Source organism: Alligator mississippiensis, chromosome 1 (assembly GCF_030867095.1).
Source record: "Alligator mississippiensis isolate rAllMis1 chromosome 1, rAllMis1, whole genome shotgun sequence".
NCBI lineage: Eukaryota > Metazoa > Chordata > Crocodylia > Alligatoridae > Alligator > Alligator mississippiensis.
Genome location: NC_081824.1, coordinates 276,739,056 through 276,760,355, shown reverse-complemented (window position 1 = coordinate 276,760,355; position 21,300 = coordinate 276,739,056). Strand labels below are relative to the sequence as shown.

Here is a 21,300-nt window from a genome sequence, read left to right as displayed (position 1 = left end):
TCCCCCTCTGTATTACCAGGTGCACAGGGAAATCCATCTGCAAGGGATTTCCCCATACCCACCTGCAAATGCCAGGGAGGGAAGAATTCCCATAGGGTGTCTCCATTCTTCATTTGCAGCCCATGCTCCATGCTGCTACCATGGAATATGCATTGACCTTTTCTGCCATAAGCAAACAGATGTAGACTTCAAGGTGGCGCAATTTAATATGAGCATTTGTGATGCAATAAAATGTACAGGCATCTTGTTTGCTTTTACTTTGGCTGCGACAGACATTCAAAAAGCCTGAGTTTGAATTGATTCTATCTTTGCAGGTTAGTCTATCCTGGCTAGACTGAACCAGTTTGTAATCGGAAAAACATTCTCTTTGGACTGAGGAAATTCAGGCACATGCCTGCAGTGGCTTAGGCTAGAAGCCGGGGGGCACTAGAACAGCTCTCTCTTCCCTTGCACAGTGCTGAGCTCAGGGGAGTGAGGGGTAGCCAGGCAGTGAGCAGGATGTTCTAATTAGGGAGGTCTGTCTGCACTATCCCAGGCTTCTTCCTGCTTGCTGCTCAAGGGACGGGAGTGTTGCCAGCCCTCAGCCCCCTGCTAGAACTCTGAGGCAAGGGAGAGGTTGTGCAGTGCAAGGATCTGTTGATGATATGGAGCTTTTCAATCTCCCTCCCTGCTTCTTTATACTGTCTGCAGCAAACTGACAGGCAAGCAAGCCAGCAGGGGGCTGATAGTGTTTATTACCTCATCAGCAAAATAATAATCTCTCTCCATTAATTCAAACTCTTCTTAAACAGCTTACCGACTGGCCGGTTGATTAGCTCCAATGGTCACTGTTCTATCTGCCTGTCCCAGTGAAATTGGACACACATACACACACTAGCCTAGCATACCACATGCCTAGGGTCCATAGGGCTGGAGTCCCTGCTGTGAGAGATGGGAGGAAAGGGGGGGTGCATTTTCTGCTTGAGCTGCGACGTGGTGGGGCGGTAGGGCAGGGGGAAGCCAGGCAGACCCTACTGTCCCTGCAAGTCTTTGCCGGAATTGCAACCAGGGAGCAGAGGGGAGGGACCAGCCCTGCTGTGGGGAAGAGAGCCCCGCCCAGCCCAGAGAGCATGCTGGAGGTGTTTGGTTTATCTTAAACCAGGAAGGGGTCTGGGATAGACATTGCATAAACAGGTTTGAGCCAAATCCTTTAAAACTAATACTACATTCAACAGGTTTACCTCAAACCAGTTTCAGGCATTTTCAAACTGATTTATGTGAACTGAACATCTGTTCTATTACAGGTTTAAACCAGTTTCTGATCACTAAAACTGGTTTATGTGTAATGTCTGTCCCTAGCCTTTGTGCCAGCATAAACTTTGTTGAAGGGACACAAAGGTGGTATGTGTTTCCACCTCAGAGACGTTTAAAAAGATTTTCAAATGCAGCTAAGTCAATGTAGATCCTAAGCTCACTGGCTTTTAGTGAAATTTCTGTTTCCATTTTAGACCTATGTGCCTTTTGAAATTTGGACCTTAGTGATTTAAGTATTTTTAAGAATTTTCCTCATTGTCTCTGTCTCAGAATTATTCTTCTATGTGAAACTGTGTCTGTGAAACCTTCAGGCTGTCAGTATGAAATCTTGCCCTGCTACTCCTGCCATTTGAACTAACATCCTATACTTTCTCAGCCCTTTATAATGTGGGGATAATGTATCTTATTGCAGATTTAACCTGAAAACATAGCTTCTGTTCTTTTCCTCTGTCTTTTCCTCTGTCTGTTAATATTCAGCAATGTTTTCATATAAAATTTTAAATGAGACAGTCAACAAAGTGAGGAAGTACTGAAAGACTAATTCATATGGTGAGATCTTAAGAAGGTGTCACACCCACATAAAGACTTCTTTGAGTTACAGTGGCTATTATTTGTCTGATATTATATTCTTCATAATCTTTAGGACAATAAGCAAGATATAAAAGATGGAAGTAGGTGTTTAAGTATTCCAAGAATATTTGAAGACTCTCCTACACAGATCTAAGATTGATAATATTAAAATATTCTTATGTCTGGTTTATTTCATGCTAGGCTTATTTTATGTTTTGAAGTATGTCAATAGTACCATAAGTGCAAAATAAAAGTTATAATAGAAGTTAGCTGCTTAAACTTGTTTATGATTTCCATTTGGTGTTTGTCATGGCTCACTCATAGAAGGGCATGAGAATAGGAGTGATATTCCCAAAATGGTTGAGGAGTCCCACATGTGTTGCATTTAATGCTTCGGTGATCCTTTATGTTATTGCCATAAATTTGGTCTGTCAAGCAAGGACTAATTCTAAGTCTAGCATTCACTTCAGGCAGGTGACAACCTTTGAAGATATACCACTTTTTGTTGAGTGCAGTTGCTTGTCCAATACTCACATTAGTTGGGATAAATAAATGACATGCCCATGGTCTTTTCAAAATGTAGCCCATTGAGTCTAAAGAGCAAGTAAAAGCTAATGCCAGACTTCTGTTTGAAGGATCATTAAATAACTATTGTAGTAAACTGTTAAGATTTGACAAGAATCACCTATTTAAGGCTTTCTGCAAAGTACCATACATAAGTTTGGGAAAGTTTGGTTTCTGGAATGTTACCAGTTCTTCTAGAAAGCTTCCAAACTCTTTAAGTGTGAAATAGGACCTTTTTTTTTTATTAACATATAATTTTTTTAACAAATTCCTTTTTAGCTTTGGCAGTCTATTTCCACAGAGCATGTTGCCGGGGAGAAGGTAGTTCAGAAACATCCAGAAAATCCTGCCAAGTGTTCCACTGTAGGAGGGAAATCACAAGATAACCTTGCACTCTCTGTCACAAATGTAATCTTGGATTTCTGGAATATTTTATATTCGGTCTTCAGGAAATTCTGCATTCATAAAAAAATGCTTGGATATTGCTTCCCTTTGCCTTGCTTGGATGTCAAAACAAGCAGACAGATGCTTTTGAAGATTTATGGTAGATGGGTAATGAGATTGCTGAATGTTAACTGCTGCATTCAGAATTCATTAGGAGTATGAAAAAAGAGAAGGTTATTGGGACTAAAGTACAATGTGGATGGGTGATAAAACTTTGTCTTCAATAAGGAAACTTAAACAAAAATATGTTACATTCTGGATTAGAATAACCTCACTCTTTGTCATCCAGTAGTCAAATAAATTTTTTCACAGAAAATATGGAGATGTCAGTTTGCATTTACTTGAACACAATGAATCACAAGGACATTATACAGTTTGTTTCAGTAGCACGTGCATGCACGGATCAAGCTATACTACATGCATTTAATCTAGTGCAACACCAGCACAGGGAAAATCAAAAGCAGGCAATAACAAACACAGTTTTGTGTCTATATCATCGTGTAACAGAGAAAATAAGTTAAAGGAGTCCTCAAGATGGGTTCACTATTGATGACAGATTTCAAAGCCTGACCCTGTGGTGTAAATAATGTCTCCAGTACATGCTGTAAATAAAGAAGGAGAAAGATCAGGAGAGTGTGGTACCTTTGTTTAAGAAGCTAGTTAATAGGTAGAGAGTAACGTCTGCCCTAACCCTGAACCAAATACTGTTTCATAATGTTTTTTACTGAACCCTATTCCTATTGTCCTTAGCAGGAATTTGTCAAAGTATCTTTGGCATTTGATAATGGTCTCTGCCCCCGGATTCTTTTTATACTGCAGCCACTTCATGAGGAATACTGTATTTACAACTCAGGCTCTGGATAAACATATTTTATATGTTCTCTGTTTACAAGTGAGTTTCTCTTATATGGGAGCTTAGAAATCAATATGCAGTAGGAGGTCTGAATTCTAAAATTGCGACAGCATTGCTATGTGGGGTCTAATATGTGAAGCTAGAATCAGTGCAAGGTATTTTTTTCAATTGCATGTTGGTCCTCCCTTAGGGTTAAAGCCAAAAAGCATGTTACTTTTAAATTAATTTCCTTCTATTTTTTATATAATAAAAAATACAGATACATCCCCTGAGAATTTGGGTAGGTTAAAATGATTTAAAAAATGACGGCATTCATGTTAAGGTAATAGTTTCAGAAGGGAAACAGGTGATTTTAATGAACAACAATCCCAGGTTTCATGCACATAGCCCACTTCACCTCTGTCCCTTACTGACATTTCCTGCGGTCCTAGCAATAAAATATTAAATTTTAGAGGATGTTCATCACCTTTAAAAATCAAGCCAATGATTTTTGTGCCTAATTTTAGACCTGCAAGAATCAAAGCTTGTGTCTATGGTATAGCTAAGTGGTGCCCCAATAACATCTCTATCGATAGCAGAAGGAAGGAAGAGAAAGACATTAAGAAATTAAAAAGAATAGGTAGAAGTGCTTCTGACAGCATGTTTTCCAAAATTTCTCTGAAGTACGGGTAGCCAAACCTCTTTAAGGAAAAAGTGCTATGTGCATCTGAGCCCATACAAAGACAGAAGTAATACAGTGCTAGAAGGATGGGTAGGAGCACTGTTCCTCGCCTGTAGTTTTGACACTTTCCTGAACTAAGTACATCAGAGACAGTATCAAAAGCAAATATGTCAACTAGCTGCAGCCTCAAAAAGGTGCAACATCCTTCAAAAAGAAGGTTGGTCATGACCCCTTCTCCCATCCTTTCCCCATTCCCATTTTATCAGGCTATGTCAGAAGGCTCTCAGGCCATGTCACTATGTAATAAATAAAACAAAAGTGTGGGACACCCTCTGTAATGTACACTGCCTAATGCGTAATAATCTTTAATCTGTTGAGTTTATAACTCATGACATCTGGCAGTTATTTCGCATTATAATTCATGTTGATTGTATGTATCAGCATATTTTATATGAGAAAAATGCCAACGCAGTGATGGAGTGGGCTGAGAAGAGTGTGGAATTGCCTGATTTGGTAAAATGCCTGTGAGACACTGTCTTAGATCAAGAGACCTACCTACGTGTCATGTTTTCAGCAGGGTGGTGGTATGAAATCTTTAAATTTCAGATAAGCACAAATAAAATGGGAGGGACAAGATAAATTACCAGGCCCCAAGCTGCCACAGCACATTAATATTTACTTGATAGCTGTTTATATACCCTCTAGTGAATATGACAGATGTAGCTGTATTTTAACAGAGTATCATTTATTGAGAGGGGGAGAAGAATTATAGACATATTTCTTTGTTTTGTTTTGGGGTTTTTTTTGTTGCAAATAGTCTCAGATGTTCATTGTAGGGGTGGAGGGGGAAGGGAGAGAGTCAAGTGCTGGTGGGAAAAGAATGCAATTATTCCAAGCCTCCTGACAGGCCTGTACTTCTTCCTTCCAGCTTAGCTGCTTTGACCATAGGCTGGGGGCTCATGGGACATGGACCAGATTGAAAAACTAGAAGCAGACAGATGGTTATTTGTAATCATCATGTAAATGTAAATCCTATAAAAATGTTTTGGGTTTTTTTTTTTTCCTAAGGACCTGAGAGCTGATATAGTGGAAAGTAGGATTAAGGCACAGATATCTAGCTTAGAATAATTTTGACCCCGCCGCTCCTCCCCTATAAAACTTTGGTGTTTTATCTTCAGCTCTTTTAAACAAATTGCTGGAACCCTGATTGAGGAAATTAATTCAGTTTCTATATAATTCCCTGAGTTTATGGGCATCAGTTTGACCAGGACCTGGATTTGGGCCTAAGCTGGCAGGTGCTGGTAAGCAGTTGCCTTGGTAGCAAGGCTTTTTTTTTTTCTGCTCAAGCAGGTGCATTGCCTGTGAGTGTTTATCTTAACATGTAGACGTAGTTGCTGCCAGTTAATATACTTGTGAATACTTCCCAAGTTTGCCATTCAGAACTTCAAACACGATATGATACTTCACAGACATTTATCTTGTTTGAGCAGCGTTGGAGGCAACAGTACATTAGAGCTGCAGAGAGTCTGATCAAACTTTAATTAACTTTTGTCCACAGCTCCCTCATAAACTATATGTACAGTGTGTGCATCCTTTTCAACTATCAAATCCCCCACCTGCTTTCAAAGCAGTACACTTTCTGCTTGGTGGTGCTGAAGTAAAATGCCAGGCACAAGTTGCTGAATCTCAGAGGTGTATGCGCCGAGTTCAGGTTGGCAGGATGGTGTGGCACTGCTTTGCTCTGCCATAACTGACATCTAAGTTTCGAAGTGGCCCTCAAGAGTCTTGCTCCCTGCATAGATCAGGTGCAGGAGGAAGGTTGTACTACATACAGAGTCACATGAGGCAGGATGTTGGCTATGTTGCTCCTCACATCCTTTGCGAAACAGAATAGCACTACAAGCTGATATACAAGCTGTGGCAGACCCCGTGTTAGGTGCCAAGCTGGAGTCAGATAATGGTTAGAGCACGAAAGGAGAGCAAAAAGGGAAAGCAGGATCAAGGGGTATGATCCAGCTCTTCACCACTTATCTTTGCATTTTTTAAAGAGCCAAAATTCAGAGCCTGTCTGACAGGCGGAGCTCTGGAATGAGCAAAAGGGCTCCTGTATATGTCCAAAGATGGTCTTCTGTTCAAAAACACGAATAGTCTCTTGAAGGTATGAAGGAATTGTGGCTAATTTGCTGAAAACTACTCTGCAGCTCTCACCTGTTTTTCTGTTTTCACAGGCCATTGTGCTATTAGACATGGTGAATGCACTGAGCTGTGCTGGAACTTTTCCATTTGCCCTGCTAATAAGTGTGAACTCAACTTTCAGCTGATGCTTCTTTCTTCTGTTGATTCTTGCGCTTAGTCTCTCTCTGCTGTTAGGATACTGGGACTTTAAAGTTATCATCCTAAAATTGCTGCCTCAGAAAGACCTCTTATCTCTCAGAAGGGACATATTTGGAAATGCCTTGGATAGACATGCTGATTTGATTCATGTCTGTGCTTTATATATAGCCATTTTTTACTGCACGAGGGAGTACTTACACATTCTTCCCAAGTGGAACCTTGTGCCCTCTGTACATATCAATGCCATATTTTACCCTATCCTTGTGTTCATCATTAATTTATTCTCATCCTTTCCTTTCCTTTCCTTTCCTTATACTCTTCTTCTCTTACTGTTTTTATCTCCCTCTTCTCCTTGATTTCTGAATTATTAATCTTTTCAGTCCCCACACCTTATTCCTTTTCTACTTCTCTCTTCTCCATCACTCCTCCCCAAAATATAGGCATTCCTGGAGGTGCCCAACTAGAGTCACATTTTAAAGTGTGTGTGGGTAAAGGGAAAATGGGGAGTTCAAATCACATTTTTCCACCCTTACTCTTAGGTTAGTTGAAGCCCTACACAGCTCCTGGCATAAACCTTAATGCTCCTTTAACTTAAGGTTTTTTCCCCTCTGACCTTAAAGGCTATTCAGGGGGCTGAAAATGCAGTGCAACAGTGCTCAAACCATCCTTTTATTCTCAACTCCTGTACCAGGAACTGGGTGGTATAAAGCTGTCAGATTATATGGGCTGCAAACAGACATCCCCTTTGTGCTGCCATGAAAATTTTTATGGCTGTACAGAACCCAGGGAAACACGTCTTAGCCTTTTGCCACATCAAAAATGCCCAAATTTGTGATGATTCTTCGTTATAGTTTGTACCACCTTCTCGTGGCCAATGTCTGTTTGCTTATGGTGGGAGAGAGCAGGCAGGCTGTGGGCTGCCCGTTCTCTCCAGCTGCCCCAGGCAGGTGCTCCTGGGGCTTCAGAGGCTCAATCCTGTGCACCCTGGAAATCCCTCTGTAGGGCAATTCTCAGAGTGCACATCTGCAAGCACAAATATGGGAGCCCAGTGGGATGTTCCCATCTCTGGGCTTGCAGATGCACATGTGGGAATCCCTCTGAAGTGAATTCCCATGGCCTGCGTATCATGCTGCTGCACACTGAGTAAAGGTGCAGCATCCATAGCAATGGTCTTGCAGGATCAGGCCCTTGAAGTCCTGGAAGCATCAAGTGGCTGGCCATACATGACAATGGTCCCAGCCATGTCTGTAGATGCCAGTGAAGCAGATCAGCTATGCCAGGACATAAGCTGACACAGCTGATCCCTCTCCAAACACAAATCTTTTTTATACCCATGGAAACTTTTTGGTGTCCACGGGAGCTGCATAAATGGACTATTACTGTAACAGAGAACCAGGGGATTTGTAACTTTTAAAATTTGATAGCATATGTAATGACAATAAGAGTATCTGACATTAATCAACAGTCCTTTTTTTCAAATGGGATTAATGTCAGTTGCTGAGCAGTTTTTGTTTCAGAAGCAGTTGATGCTTGGCCAGGTTTGTCAGTTGTGTGTGAGAGGATATTTCACCCTTTAGAAACATTTCTTTCCCCCCAGATCTTGTAGATATGACACTTCCAGACTTCCAGAATTGGTTAGTTTTGAAGATTCCTTTTCTGGCCTCTCCCATGAAATGGCAGTGATACGGTTTCTTTCACTTCCTTTGCAAAATACTCTATTTTAATAGTATTTGACAAACACATGTTGTGGTGCCAGACTGTTAGCAACCTGTGATCTTCACTGTGGTGTTTCTGTATCATGGGTTACAGACTTCACATTGTTTCATCTCAAACACAGTTTCCTGTTATTTTGAATGTTATGGATCAAAATTTGAGAACACATGAGAGATTCATATTAATCAGACGTATTTTTTAGATTGAGGCTTTTGGCCAGTCATTTGTTGGGAAAATGGTACTAAACAGGACCCTTCAGTCTACCAGATGTGCTGTTTTGGAAAATGGCTGAGTCCTTGCCAGAATGCTGTTTGTTGCCAGCTACTTCCATCATTCTATTTTGTGCTTCTAAAAAGGACTTAACCAGTCATTTGTTTTGTGTTATGAAATGAATTAACCTTCAATTAATTGCTGCTCCCTTTGGGATTTACCTGTATAAGTCAAACTGGTAAACCCGTAGCTATGTTTATATACACATTCACCTCATCTTATTAAGAGACTAATCCTTGTGCATATAAATCTTTTTTTTCTTCTTGCCTGTAACAGAACAGAACTGAAAACATGCAGTTCAAAATGTTAAAATGGAGCACATTTTATTAACAGTGAAGGCAGTAAATTAACTCTGCTTATAAGATGAGAGTGAACAATTTCTGCTGAACTCTTCCTGACTGCCCCTTCACAAGGATACAGTGTTTTCTAATTTCTCAGAGGGCCTTAGTTCCATTAAGGGCGAGAACTGTGTTAGAGCTGTAATGAAAGCCATACGTAGCTGAAATTCAAGGAAGGGAAATGCCCTAAATTCTATTTCAGTAGCTCATCTAGAGCTATTTTCAGTTTTATGTTTATAAGAATGTCAATTAACCTAGAGACTAGGACACACATGGAAGAATAACGATGAAGTGGATATCATTTCAGCACACTGAAGCCAGCCGCTGGCCCTAATCCCTCTTTACAGCAGCATGATTTACATAAGAAGCTAGCATGTGTTACCTAATTTAGTTTTCAAACAGCTTGGCGATTTATATGCTTTTTGCTTGAGGCATTGTGGGACAGGACTGGTCAGGGCTGCAAGAATATCGAAAGAGCAGAAGAAGCAGGTGCACTGGTAGAACACAGTACATCAGTTCAACCTCTTTGTCATCTTTCAAAACCACAGATCATTCAGCACCAGTTTGATCATATAAATAACCATCCCATAAAAAAGGTAAACCCTGCAATTGTTTCACATATAGAATCATATCATGCAACCAGCAGTGTAAAAGGCACTACTGAGATAGGTGAGAGGTAAGGATTTTGAAGGGTGATATCTTTTATTGGACTAACTGCTTAGGAGAGATTTCAGACAAGCTTTTGGGTAGAAGGTATTCTTCCTCAAGTATACACACCTATTAGGGGTGTGCGAAGCGGGCCTTATTCAATTCAGATTCGGCCCAATTCGGGGGGGCAGTGATTCGATTACTGTCCTGATTCAATTCGGCCAAATCTGAAGATTGGATGCTGATTTGGAGAATCAGCAATTCATCCATAGACACAGCTTTAAATGTTTTTACTACATACCTCGAGGTACCAGGTATGGCTCATGAACACTGAGATGGTGGGGTAGATGGAGTGTCCTACAGGAGCATGGGGAGGCCCCTGTGTGCTCGGCTGCAGACCCACCCCCAGCTCGGCAATCAGCCACAGGGGGACCCCAGGTGCCTCGCCAGGCCCAGGAGGCACCAGTCACCAAGCCGGGGCGTGGTGGCGAGGGACTCCTGTACACTCCACAGTGGACCCAGATGTGCTTCTGGTCCACTTCCAGGTCCACTACTGAGCACGCTGTGGACTCCCCACACTCCCATGGGATACTCCATCCGCCCCCCCATCTCAGTGTTCATGAGCTGCCTGGTATCTTGAGGTATGTAGAAAAAACATTTAAAGCTGCATCTATGTCCAAATCATTGAATATCTCCGAATCAATCCAGTGGGTTCCATTTGATTTGGAGACATTAGAGGGTCTCCTGATTCGATTTGGATTCAGAGATTCAACTGCTGAATCAGGCCGAATCTCTGCCCAATCAAATCAGTGACTGAAGTTTTGTACAGCCCTAACACTTATGCAGGTGGTCCAATAAAAGATATAACCCCCTCTTTCCCGTACATTTCCTGGACCTTCACTTCTACAACATCATTTGAACACTACTGAGATAGATGCCAACTGAGGAGCCAGGCATGCCAGATTTTCATCTAAGTTCTGGCACTGTTTTTTTGTTGTTTTTTTTCTTTTTAATGGAAAGCATTTAACATCAAACTAGTCATGCTGCTACAAGAGATATTTCACCTAAGAGCACCATATTGGCCAGATGTCATTTGGCAGAAGTATCTGAACTTGGGTAAAAAGAACAATGTTATATGGATCTTTAGGCATTTAAATGAGGAGCCATGCACTTACCTTTAGAAACTTTAGACAAATAATGTCCATGTCTATAGACCATGTCTATAGCCACCCACTGAGTATGAGCAAAAACTTGTTTTTAGTGAACAAAACATACAAAGCCATCACTTGAATAATGCTTGAGTCTACTTCTATGTTAAAAAAAGACACTGCTGTTTTTGCTTTTATGAATATTCCAAATTCTAATGACTTGTTGCGTTGTCTTTTCCTTGTTTTTTGCAACAGTACTACGGGATGACTTCCGCCAAAACCCCACTGATGTTGTGGTGGCAGCTGGAGAACCAGCCATTTTGGAGTGTCAGCCTCCTCGAGGACATCCTGAGCCCACTATCTACTGGAAAAAGGACAAAATCCGCATTGATGACAGGGATGAGAGGATCAGTGTAAGTACCACTGAAATGGCCACTTAAAGATAACTCTTAACAACACCTTCACAAATGAGATGTCTCATCAATATGAAGGTAGAGGTCTCCATTTGACAGACTACTGTGGCAGTGTTCCATTATTTCTTTAACCTTGGCAGAAGAAGGAGGTGATGTAGTCAGCACCACCTGGTAAACCTCCTGGTACCCATGAGATAGGAGGTTGAGTAGCCTCATGGCTATACTGGAAGAAACAGCAATGAGTGGAAACCCACTGCTTTCACCTGGGATCAAACCCACATCCTTTCAGTCTATAGCCTTACTGCCTGAACTAGTGGCTCTCCTCATTAACACGAAGACACATAATTCCTTGTATAGCTTATTCATAATATTTGTGGATTCCCATCCTCCATTTAAATCCATAGAGAATGGATCTTGGTGTCTTTGTGGATGCCTATTTGTGGTACTGGAGCCACAGGGAGGCATTAAGTGCATATGCCTCTCATAGATCTCAGTGAAGAAATAAGGACATTAAATGTTAAAATTCAAATTGGACCTATATGGGCCACAGTTTAGCACCTGCAATTCTGGAACTACAGGATTTCCAAGTCTGTTCCTCAGTCAACATGCTCAAGTAGCTATTTACTGTTTGGACATGTACATGCTTACCTGACCATAAGTCTGAGGAAAAAAGGGAAGCTACCCTCCTATGCTTTATCCCCATTTGCAAAATGATTATGGCACTCACCCAGGAAGTAGAAGATACAGGTTCTAGGACTCCCTCACCTAGAGAGCGTTTGTGACTTTATCTCTTGAACTTCCCAGCACAGTACTCTAAACGTCATGGCATTATCCAGGTATCAACCCCCTGCCACTCCCCCAGAAAAAAGCAGGGCAAGGCATGGTCCAGGACCATGCCATCAGGCAACCAGAGGCTGGGGTCCAAAGACATGCTCTGGTATTTGGCCAGAGCATCTCTATCCCTGCCCCTTGCCCCAGTGCTGCAGCACACTGCCTGCCAGTGCAGGGCAAGGAGTGGTGCAGGCTGCAGCAACCTGGACCCAGGCTCTGTTACAATTAAGTAGAGGGTGGGGGGGACTGGGATGGTGGAGGGGGTGCTGTGAGGGTGTGGAGGACTGTGGAGGGGCTGCCCAGGAGGGGTGGGTCCCCCCGCCTACCCATCACATGGCCCACAGGCCCCCCCCTCCCCCACAGGGCACATGGCCCTCCTCCACATGGCCCACAGCCCCCACAGTAGTTATTGGGGTGCTCGGGACCCTCCTTGAACAGCCTCCTGTAGTGAAGGGCAGTGCAGCTTGGTCCCAGCTGCCCGGCATCTGGCGCTGCCTGTGCGACATCGCATAGGCCCAGCCTGGCTCAGCGCGGGGCCGCGTGCCTTCAGGCAGCTCTGGGTCTCTTGGGCTGTGACCCAGGGTCCACCGCCACTTGCAGGGACCTCATGTCGCACCAGGCTGGGTCCTGCCTCCACAGAAGCAGCCTGCCCTGACGGTGCGCTGAGCCTGTACACGCAAGACCCAGCCTGGCATGACAGGTGGTCCCTGCAAGCAGCACTGGGCCCCGGGTGACTTCCTGAGCAGCCCGGAGCTGCCTGAAAGCACATGGTCCTGCACCAAGCTGGGTCGAGCCCATGTGGTGTGGCACAGGCAGTAGGAATTTCAGCAGCCACTCCATTTCATTTCATTTCATTTCATTTCATTTCATTTTATTTCAGATTTGGATATTTCAACGGTTGGAACACCGAATCCTAAATGAAACACAAGGCTCCAAAACATCTCTGAAATGAAATTGGCCATCCGAAATGTTCCAGAAATTTTCTGAAATGATTCAGATGTTTCTGAAATGTTTTGGAGCTGTTTCAGGGTATTTCAGAGGCGGGCTTGCAGGCCTTGCAGGCTTGAGGGCTATAGATTGTACAGAAAGGACAGGTCGGGGAAGAAAGGGGGGGGGTTGCACTTTATGTCAGTGAGCAATATACATCAACCCTCATCAAGACAGAATCCGAGGCTGAGGAAGTAGAAGGATTGTGGGTTAGGCTACATGGGGGGCAAGGAGAAAGGGATTTGGTGGTAGGGGTCTGTTACAGACCTCCACACCAAGGGGAAGAAATAGATGCGGGGCTTCTGAGGCAACTCTCGGAGACCATAAAAGCTAAAGAGGCGGTAGTCATGGGGGACCTAAACTACCCGGACATCTGCTGGGAGACGCAGACAGCAAGGTCCCATCGCTCACGCAGGTTTCTAACTTGTGTACAGGACCTCCACCTGACACAGGAGGTGTATGGTCCCACTAGGGGGAATGCCATACTGGATCTGGTATTGGCAACGGGAGATGACATGATAGGGGACCTCCAAATCGGTAGCTATCTGGGAGACAGTGATCACCTTATGATAGAATTCAACATAAGACGGCGAGTGGGTAAGGTAACTAGTAGGGTGAAAGTGGTAGACTTTAGGAAAGCTGATCTCATTGCACTCAGGCGATTAGTCAAGGAAGCACTGCAGAGTAGGAGTTTTGATGGGATGGGTGCCCAAGAAGGGTGGCTGTGCCTAAAGGAAACGATCCTTTGGGCACAAAGCAAGACGATCCCCGAGCGAGGCAAAAGAGGGAAAGGGGCCAGGAGGCTTCCATGGCTGACCAGAGAAATCCAGGGCAGCCTAAGGGCCAAAAGGGGAGCACATAAAAAGTGGAAACAGGGTGAGATCACTAAAGATGAATATACCTCCTCTGCTCGTGCTTGTAGGGAGGCAGTTAGGCGGGCCAAAGCTACCATGGAGCTGAGGATGGCAACCCAAGTAAAGGACAACAAGAAATTGTTTTTTAGATACATAGGGAGTAAAAGGAAGGCCCAGGGAGAAATAGGACCCCTGCTAAATGGGCAGAAGCAATTGGTGACAGATAGAGGGGACAAGGCTGAACTCCTCAACGAGTTCTTTGCCTCAGTGTTCCTAAGCGAGGGGCACGACAAGTCTCTCACTGGGGTTGTAGAGAGGCAGCAGCAAGGTGCCAGACTTCCATACGTAGTTCCTGAGGTGGTGCAGAGTCATTTGGAAGAACTGGATGCCTTTAAATCGGCAGGACCGGATGGGCTCCATCCGAGGGTGCTGAAGGCACTGGCCGGCATCATTGCAGAGCCACTGGCGGGAATATTCGAACGCTCGTGGCGCACGGGCCAAGTCCCGGAGGACTGGAAAAGGGCTAACGTGGTCCCCATTTTCAAAAAGGGGAGGAAGGAGGACCCGGGCAACTATAGGCCGGTCAGTCTCACCTCCATCCTTGGTAAAGTATTTGAAAAAATTATCAAGGCTCACATTTGTGAGAGCCCGGCAGGACAAATTATGCTGAGGGGAAACCAGCATGGGTTTGTGGCGGGCAGATCGTGCCTGACCAACCTAGTCTCTTTCTATGACCAGGTTACAAAACGCCTGGACACAGGAGGAGGGGTGGATGTCGTATACCTGGACTTCAGGAAGGCCTTCGATACGGTATCCCACCCCATACTGGTGAACAAATTAAGAGGCTGTGATGTGGATGACTGCACAGTCCGGTGGGTGGCGAATTGGCTAGAGGGTCGCACCCAAAGAGTCGTGGTAGATGGGTCGGTCTCGACCTGGAAGGGTGTGGGCAGTGGGGTCCCACAGGGTTCGGTCCTTGGACCGATATTCTTTAATGTCTTCATCAGCGACTTGGACGTGGGAGTGAAATGTACTCTGTCCAAGTTTGCAGATGACACAAAGCTATGGGGAGAAGTGGACACGCCGGAGGGCAGGGAACAGCTGCAGGCAGACCTGGATAGGTTGGACAAGTGGGCAGAAAACAACAGGATGCAGTTCAACAAGGAGAAATGCAAAGTGCTGCACCTAGGGAGGAAAAATGTCCAGCACACCTACAGCCTAGGGAATGACCTGCTGGGTGGCACGGAGGTGGAAAGGGATCTTGGAGTCCTAGTGGACTCCAAGTTGAACATGAGCCGGCAGTGTGACGAAGCCATCAGAAAAGCCAATGGCACTTTATCGTGCATCAGCAGATGCATGACAAATAGGTCCAGGGAGTTGATACTTCCCCTCTATAGGGCGTTGGTCAGACCACAGTTGGAGTACTGCGTGCAATTCTGGGCGCCACACTTCAAGAAGGATGCGGATAACCTGGAGAGGGTCCAGAGAAGGGCAACTCGTATGGTCAAGGGCCTGCAGACCAAGCCCTACGAGGAGAGACTAGAGAAACTGGACCTTTTCAGCCTCCGCAAGAGAAGGTTGAGAGGCGACCTTGTGGCTGCCTATAAGTTCATCACGGGGGCACAGAAGGGAATTGGTGAGGATTTATTCACCAAGGCGCCCCCGGGGTTACAAGAAACAATGGCCACAAGCTAGCAGAGAGCAGATTTAGACTGGACATTAGGAAGAACTTCTTCACAGTTCGAGTGGCCAAGGTCTGGAACGGGCTCCCAAGGGAGGTGGTGCTCTCCCCTACCCTGGGGGTCTTCAAGAGGAGGTTAGACGAGTATCTAGCTGGGGTCATTTAGACCCAGCACTCTTTCCTGCTTATGCAGGGGGTCGGACTTGATGATCTATTGAGGTCCCTTCCGACCCTAACATCTATGAATCTATGGAAAGAGAAACTAAGAGGGAGGGGAAGGCAGGGCAGGAAGAACTCTTCTGATATTGACATCTGTAGCTGGCCAGTGATAATGATCTGTCCCTGAGGTCCCTTCCAATCCCAGTGCTCTGGGGGAGGGACACCTATCTACTTGAAACTTGGCAGGCTTTATGGCCACATAAGGGGCTACTATCCCTGCAGTTTTCACCTTGCTGCACTTTACACACACACATCATGAGTTTTTCTTGTCAGTAGTTTCAGGTACAGTTTCCCAGAAACCCCTGCATCTAGCTCCTTGGAAGCTGGCAGGCTTCATGGCCTCAGCAGAGGCTACCATCCCTGCAGTTTTCATCCCACTCTGCCTTCACATACATATGTCACAAGTTTTGCTTTGAACAGTTTGAGATACAGTTTCCCAGAAACCCCTGCACCTATCTCCTTGAAACTTAGCAGGCTTCATGGCCTTAGAAGAAGCTAGCAAGTTTCATCTGAATCAGGCAAGAAATTACAAAGTTATAGGCAGTTTTGTGATTCCCCATAATGGACTATGACCGAAACACCATCGAAATTCTGAAACAGCACTGAAACAGTTTCAGCAGAAACGAAATGGGATAGTGATTCAAAACACCAAAATGAATCACTGTCCCTCTGAACTGCCGAATCCAAAATGAAATGAAACAGCTATTTTGGACAGTCCTAACAGTGTGCCAGGCAGCCGGGGATGAGCCATGCTGCCCTGCGTGGCAGGAGGCTGTGCCAGAAGGCTCCAAGTGCCCTTGACTGCTGCTGCTGTGGGATTGGGGGTGGGGGAGCTGTGGGCCCTGTGGGGGGGCGAGGGGCATGTGGGCCCTGCAGGGGTTCATGAGGGCCCTGTGGGGGACACATGTAGGCTCAGTGAAGGGGCATGTGTGCTGTGCAGGGGGGGCGTGTGCCCTGTAGGGGGGCTCTGGACCTGCAGAGGGTGCTGTGCAGGGGTACTGCACCCTATGGGGGGGCAAGGCACCCACCCCTCCTGAGCAGTTCCCCTATACAGCCCTCCCACAACCACAGTCCCCCCACAATCCACACACAACACACACAACCCCAAGCCACCCCCACAGACGCCTCACCCACACACTTGGCCACAAACTCCAAACCCCTGCACAAGCCCCATAGCCCTACAGACCTCACCCCCACAAACCCTACACCCACCCCCAAATCTGATTTGGAGAGTCAGCTGCTACCAAATCTCTGAATCAGCATCCAGGCCCATCCCCTGCCTCTCTCCTAGCCTGGCAATGGCTGCCCCAGCTCCCAGCACTTGTTAAAAAAAATAGCCCCGCTCGCTGGGTGCTGCCAGGCAGGGGGGGCAAACCCTGCTGCCCCCCCCCCCACTGTCCCACACTGCATTGGGGGGCTCTGCATGAGCCCCCCAACTCCCACCACTCCTCCAGCTCTCCTGCAGGTGTCCCACCCGGGCCAGCTCCAGCCCTTTAAGGAAAAAAAACCTGATAAAACCCTGGACTCACCACTCCTGCCAGTGGGGGGTGATCCCCGCTGCCCCGCACCACATTCAGGGTTCTGCACGAGCCCCCAAAGCCCCAAGGCTGCTGCAGGAGCAGTGTCCCCCAGGGATTTTCTTGGCTTTTTTTTCCCAGGTTTTTTTTTTAAGTACCAGGAGCTGGGGTGGGTGGGGACAGCCATGGAGGGGCTGGGGGAGCAGACGGGAGTCGGGGGGGCTGGCAGGGGTCCCCCCCATGGTCCCCTCTGCCCTGCCCCCCCCCCGCCCCTAGTACTTACCAGCTCTGAGTTCAGCTGCAGCTCCCTGCTGCAGTCACCAGGGACTGCCCGAATTATCAAAGCTCTCTGAATCTTTGGAAAAGATTCAGAGAGCTTTGAATTGATTCAAACCTGTAAATTGGTCCCCTGATTCAATTTGGATTCAGAGATTCAGCCACTGAATTGGGCTAAATCTCCAAATTGAATCACCACCTGAAGCTTTGCACAGCCCTACCATTTGGGGCCAAGAGGACATGCTTTGACAGTTCAAAGTAGGCCATCACAAGGAGCACATCTTCTGGGTGATAGCTTCCTGGATGGCAGAGCCGGGACACCCCATCCGGGTCTGGCAGGGTTGCAGCCTTAGTCCAAGGGGGTGTATTCTGTTGCAGGTGGCAGCAGGTCATAGCCAGACAGCAGCTTCCACTGCCAGACTCCTGCAGTGGGTAGAAAGTGCAGGGGCACTCCATGTTAGGGCTGCTTCAGCAGTCCAGGTGGCACAAGAGGTAGTGTCCCCAAATACCAAGTGTCTGGGCCTCAGAAGCTCCTGAGGGCAAGTAACCCTGAGCTGCTCACCAGGGCAGGTTTTTATACTGCTGGGGCCATCACCTGGGGACCAGCCTCTAGCTCCCCTGGGTGCAGATCTGGGAGGAGCTGGACAGGGTCATTTTGCCCCAAGTAACACAACTTGTCCCACACCAAAGTTCATGTCCAGGCACGTGCGCTGAGGCAAAAATCCCTGGCACAAATTGTGCCACTCCTATTTGAGCTGCTGCAAGGGCCAAGGGCACGTGCTGCATGTATGGATGTGTCCAGATAGTCTAGGTTTAGAATTTGAGAGTGACAGAGAGTTGGCTACATATGAGTCTGGATTTATAATGGCTCTTGCACTAAAGTACATTAAAGCAACTTATATCCTGTTCTAACTTTTGGCAGCCATGTATGATCCCACTAGCTGGCAGTCTGCTGAACTGATCTGTGCTCCTTCCTTTAACTAAACTTCTCCTTGGGTGCAGCTACATGTGCCCATTACTGCAGGGCAGACTAATTAGCTCTGCAGTACAGCGTCACAATCTACACGCGTGCCAATATTAGGGTGCAGTAAATTAATTAACTCCACTATAAGTTTCTACTGTTGGGGACAGTGCTGTTTTATGGCAGAGTCATTAAGTGTGATTAAACATACATGTAGACGGTGACCACTGGGCACAAATTGCACCCAGTTAGCCCAGCCAGCTAAGGGCCAGACCCCTGCCTTCTGCCAGCCCCTCTGCTACCTGACACTACGACCTGGAGCCCAGGGCTTATGCTCTATGCCCCCTGCCAGCCTGTGGCTGCTCCACCCCAAATCAAGTTGCTGTGGTCCTGGGTGCATGTGTAGATGCTGCACCCAGGGGAAGCTGACTCCAGCTCAACCGTGCTCTGGAGTTTATGATGTCATGTTAATTTCACAGGTAGATGCACCCCCTGTGTACTGTATATTCTCAGAGTAAAACACAATTAGTTCAAGAGCTGGGGCGGGTGGTTACCTGGTTTCGAGTTCAGTCTCCTTTGCAGTAGCCAGGACTGGAAGAGAAAATTTTGCTATAAAAGAGTACAAAAGAACTAAATAGGTATTGAAATAAATGTATAAAATAAACCTAATACTAAGGGCTACCAATACCAGAATGGCAGGCAATACACAAAACCAAAAGGAAGTGCAAGAAATATAATGACTTGGAACTTTAGGGGTATATTATAAAAAACAAAACAAAACAAAAAAGACTGAGACAAGGCCAAAAAAGTTCAGTAAGATAAAATATACCTTAGAAGCAGGTAACAATGGCTCTGGTTTAATACCAAAGAGATGGTATTATAATCTTTAAGTAAAAGAAGCCAAAGAAAGAAAATTAAACGAACTACAAATGGGGCTCTCTATCAGAGTCTCCCTTTAGTTCTGACTAGCCATGTATTTTCTTTTTTCCAAACAGATACGAGGAGGAAAACTAATGATCTCAAATACGAGAAAGAGTGATGCGGGCACATACATTTGTGTTGGAACAAACATGGTGGGCGAACGAGACAGCGATCCAGCAGAGCTCACTGTCTTTGGTAAAACTTCTTAGGCTTTCATTTTCTTTTTTTTACTACAAATGCAATATACTGAATTGATCTGGCTGAGCTGTCAAAGCATGTGACAAAATCAGGTTAACAAGATGCAATGTAATTGCTTATGTACAAGCTGAATTTCATAGCTTTTTGTGAGGCATAAGTCTCAAAGGTTGCAATTTATAAGTAGAGAGCTGAGAAGAACCAGTATTTTTTTCCAAGTGCATAATTTAAATCTACTTGGAGGTCCTTGGTGAAATGCATAAACTTAAAAACCTTAATCCAGCAGATAATGCTCTCCCTTACAAAATTACCAAATATAATTGAGCCACTTTTAATACAGTTAACAGTGTCTACTTGACAGAGGCTTGTTTCTGCATTGCCTGTTTAAATAATTTCTTATTGCTTTAAGGGCTGTGAGATCAAAGCCTTTACAGCAGAGCACAAACGAGCTGGATCAACTGGTACAAAGACTGTAGATAAACTCATGAGATCAGCTTCTTAACTATACAGATATTTTTATTCACATTCTTCTTTAAAAGGACAGCAAAATCAATTTTATTCTTTAAGCCACAGACCTCACTTTGGTTCCTGGTACTGCTGAATGAATCAAAAGCTGATCAGTTTACTGGATGGTGGAGTTTCTAAACTCTGATGGTCAAGCAAGCAATTGTTTTTGGTCATTTCCCACATGAGGAGAGTGTAGAGAAAAGGTACTAGAGTGAGTTTAGAGATAAATGCAACCTAGTTGCTAGTGGATAACAAGTAAGGTGGTACTTTTATCTACTATTAACAGCATTTCTGTAGGCACCAGTCAGGAGGATGAAAAAATCAGTAATTTAAATGTACACTCTCTCACCACCACCCCAAACTACGCCCCCCCCCCCCACCCCATAATGTTCCTACCTGGCAATTCCTTTGACACAATATGGAGTCTCTATTCTGTAGTAAGACTACCAATAGAGAACAACTCCATACCCCAAGGGAATCTGACTTACAAGTTGCATCTTGTCTGATGGGATGTTAGTTTGTAGTATGGAACATACATTCCTAATTGGAATATTTGTATTTAATGTGGCCTAACAAACCCCCCACCCCCAAGCCCCGAGTCTCCTGTGTTCACATACACACAGGTCAAAATATGATGGTCCACCTTGAAAAAATTGTCATAAGCTTCTAAAGGGCATTAAAGGTTCCTATTAGTAAATCTGACTACCTGAAAACTTGCCCCATTAGGTAGTATTGGGTAGGACTGCAAAACTTTCACTCCGTTTACTGTATAGTGGAAGAAACACAACTTTCTCAATGGAACTAATGCACCTTGCAAAAAATATATTTGCATTGGATTATTGTTAACTCCATTAAAAAGGAGGTTTAGGTGATATCTTTATATAGAGGTAAAAGTGACAAGGCAACATTTCTTCATCAGTTTGCATACTGGTAATCCTTGGTAACATTTCCTGTAGACACTAAGCATATTTAAGTCCAAAATGAAAAGGCCCTAAGAAATCCCATAATTTGTTAAATGAAACGAATATAAGGACTAAAATGATGTGAAATATGCATGTCAACGTTTCATCCTGTGGAGCCATTGTAAGGATTAGGTTTGCCT

At 45.0% G+C, this 21,300-nt stretch overlaps 1 protein-coding gene across 13 annotated transcripts in view; it reads left to right on the top strand.

Moving 5' to 3' along the window:
- Positions 1–21,300, top strand: part of ROBO2 (roundabout guidance receptor 2) — a 666,866-nt gene that overhangs the window by 444,953 nt on the left and 200,613 nt on the right. For all 13 annotated transcript variants that reach the window (XM_059720636.1, XM_059720642.1, XM_059720638.1 and 10 more), the window contains exons 3-4: positions 11,092–11,249; positions 19,571–19,691. In XM_059720636.1, the coding sequence (XP_059576619.1) occupies positions 11,092–11,249; positions 19,571–19,691 (279 nt within the window). The remainder of the gene's footprint in view (positions 1–11,091; positions 11,250–19,570; positions 19,692–21,300) is intronic.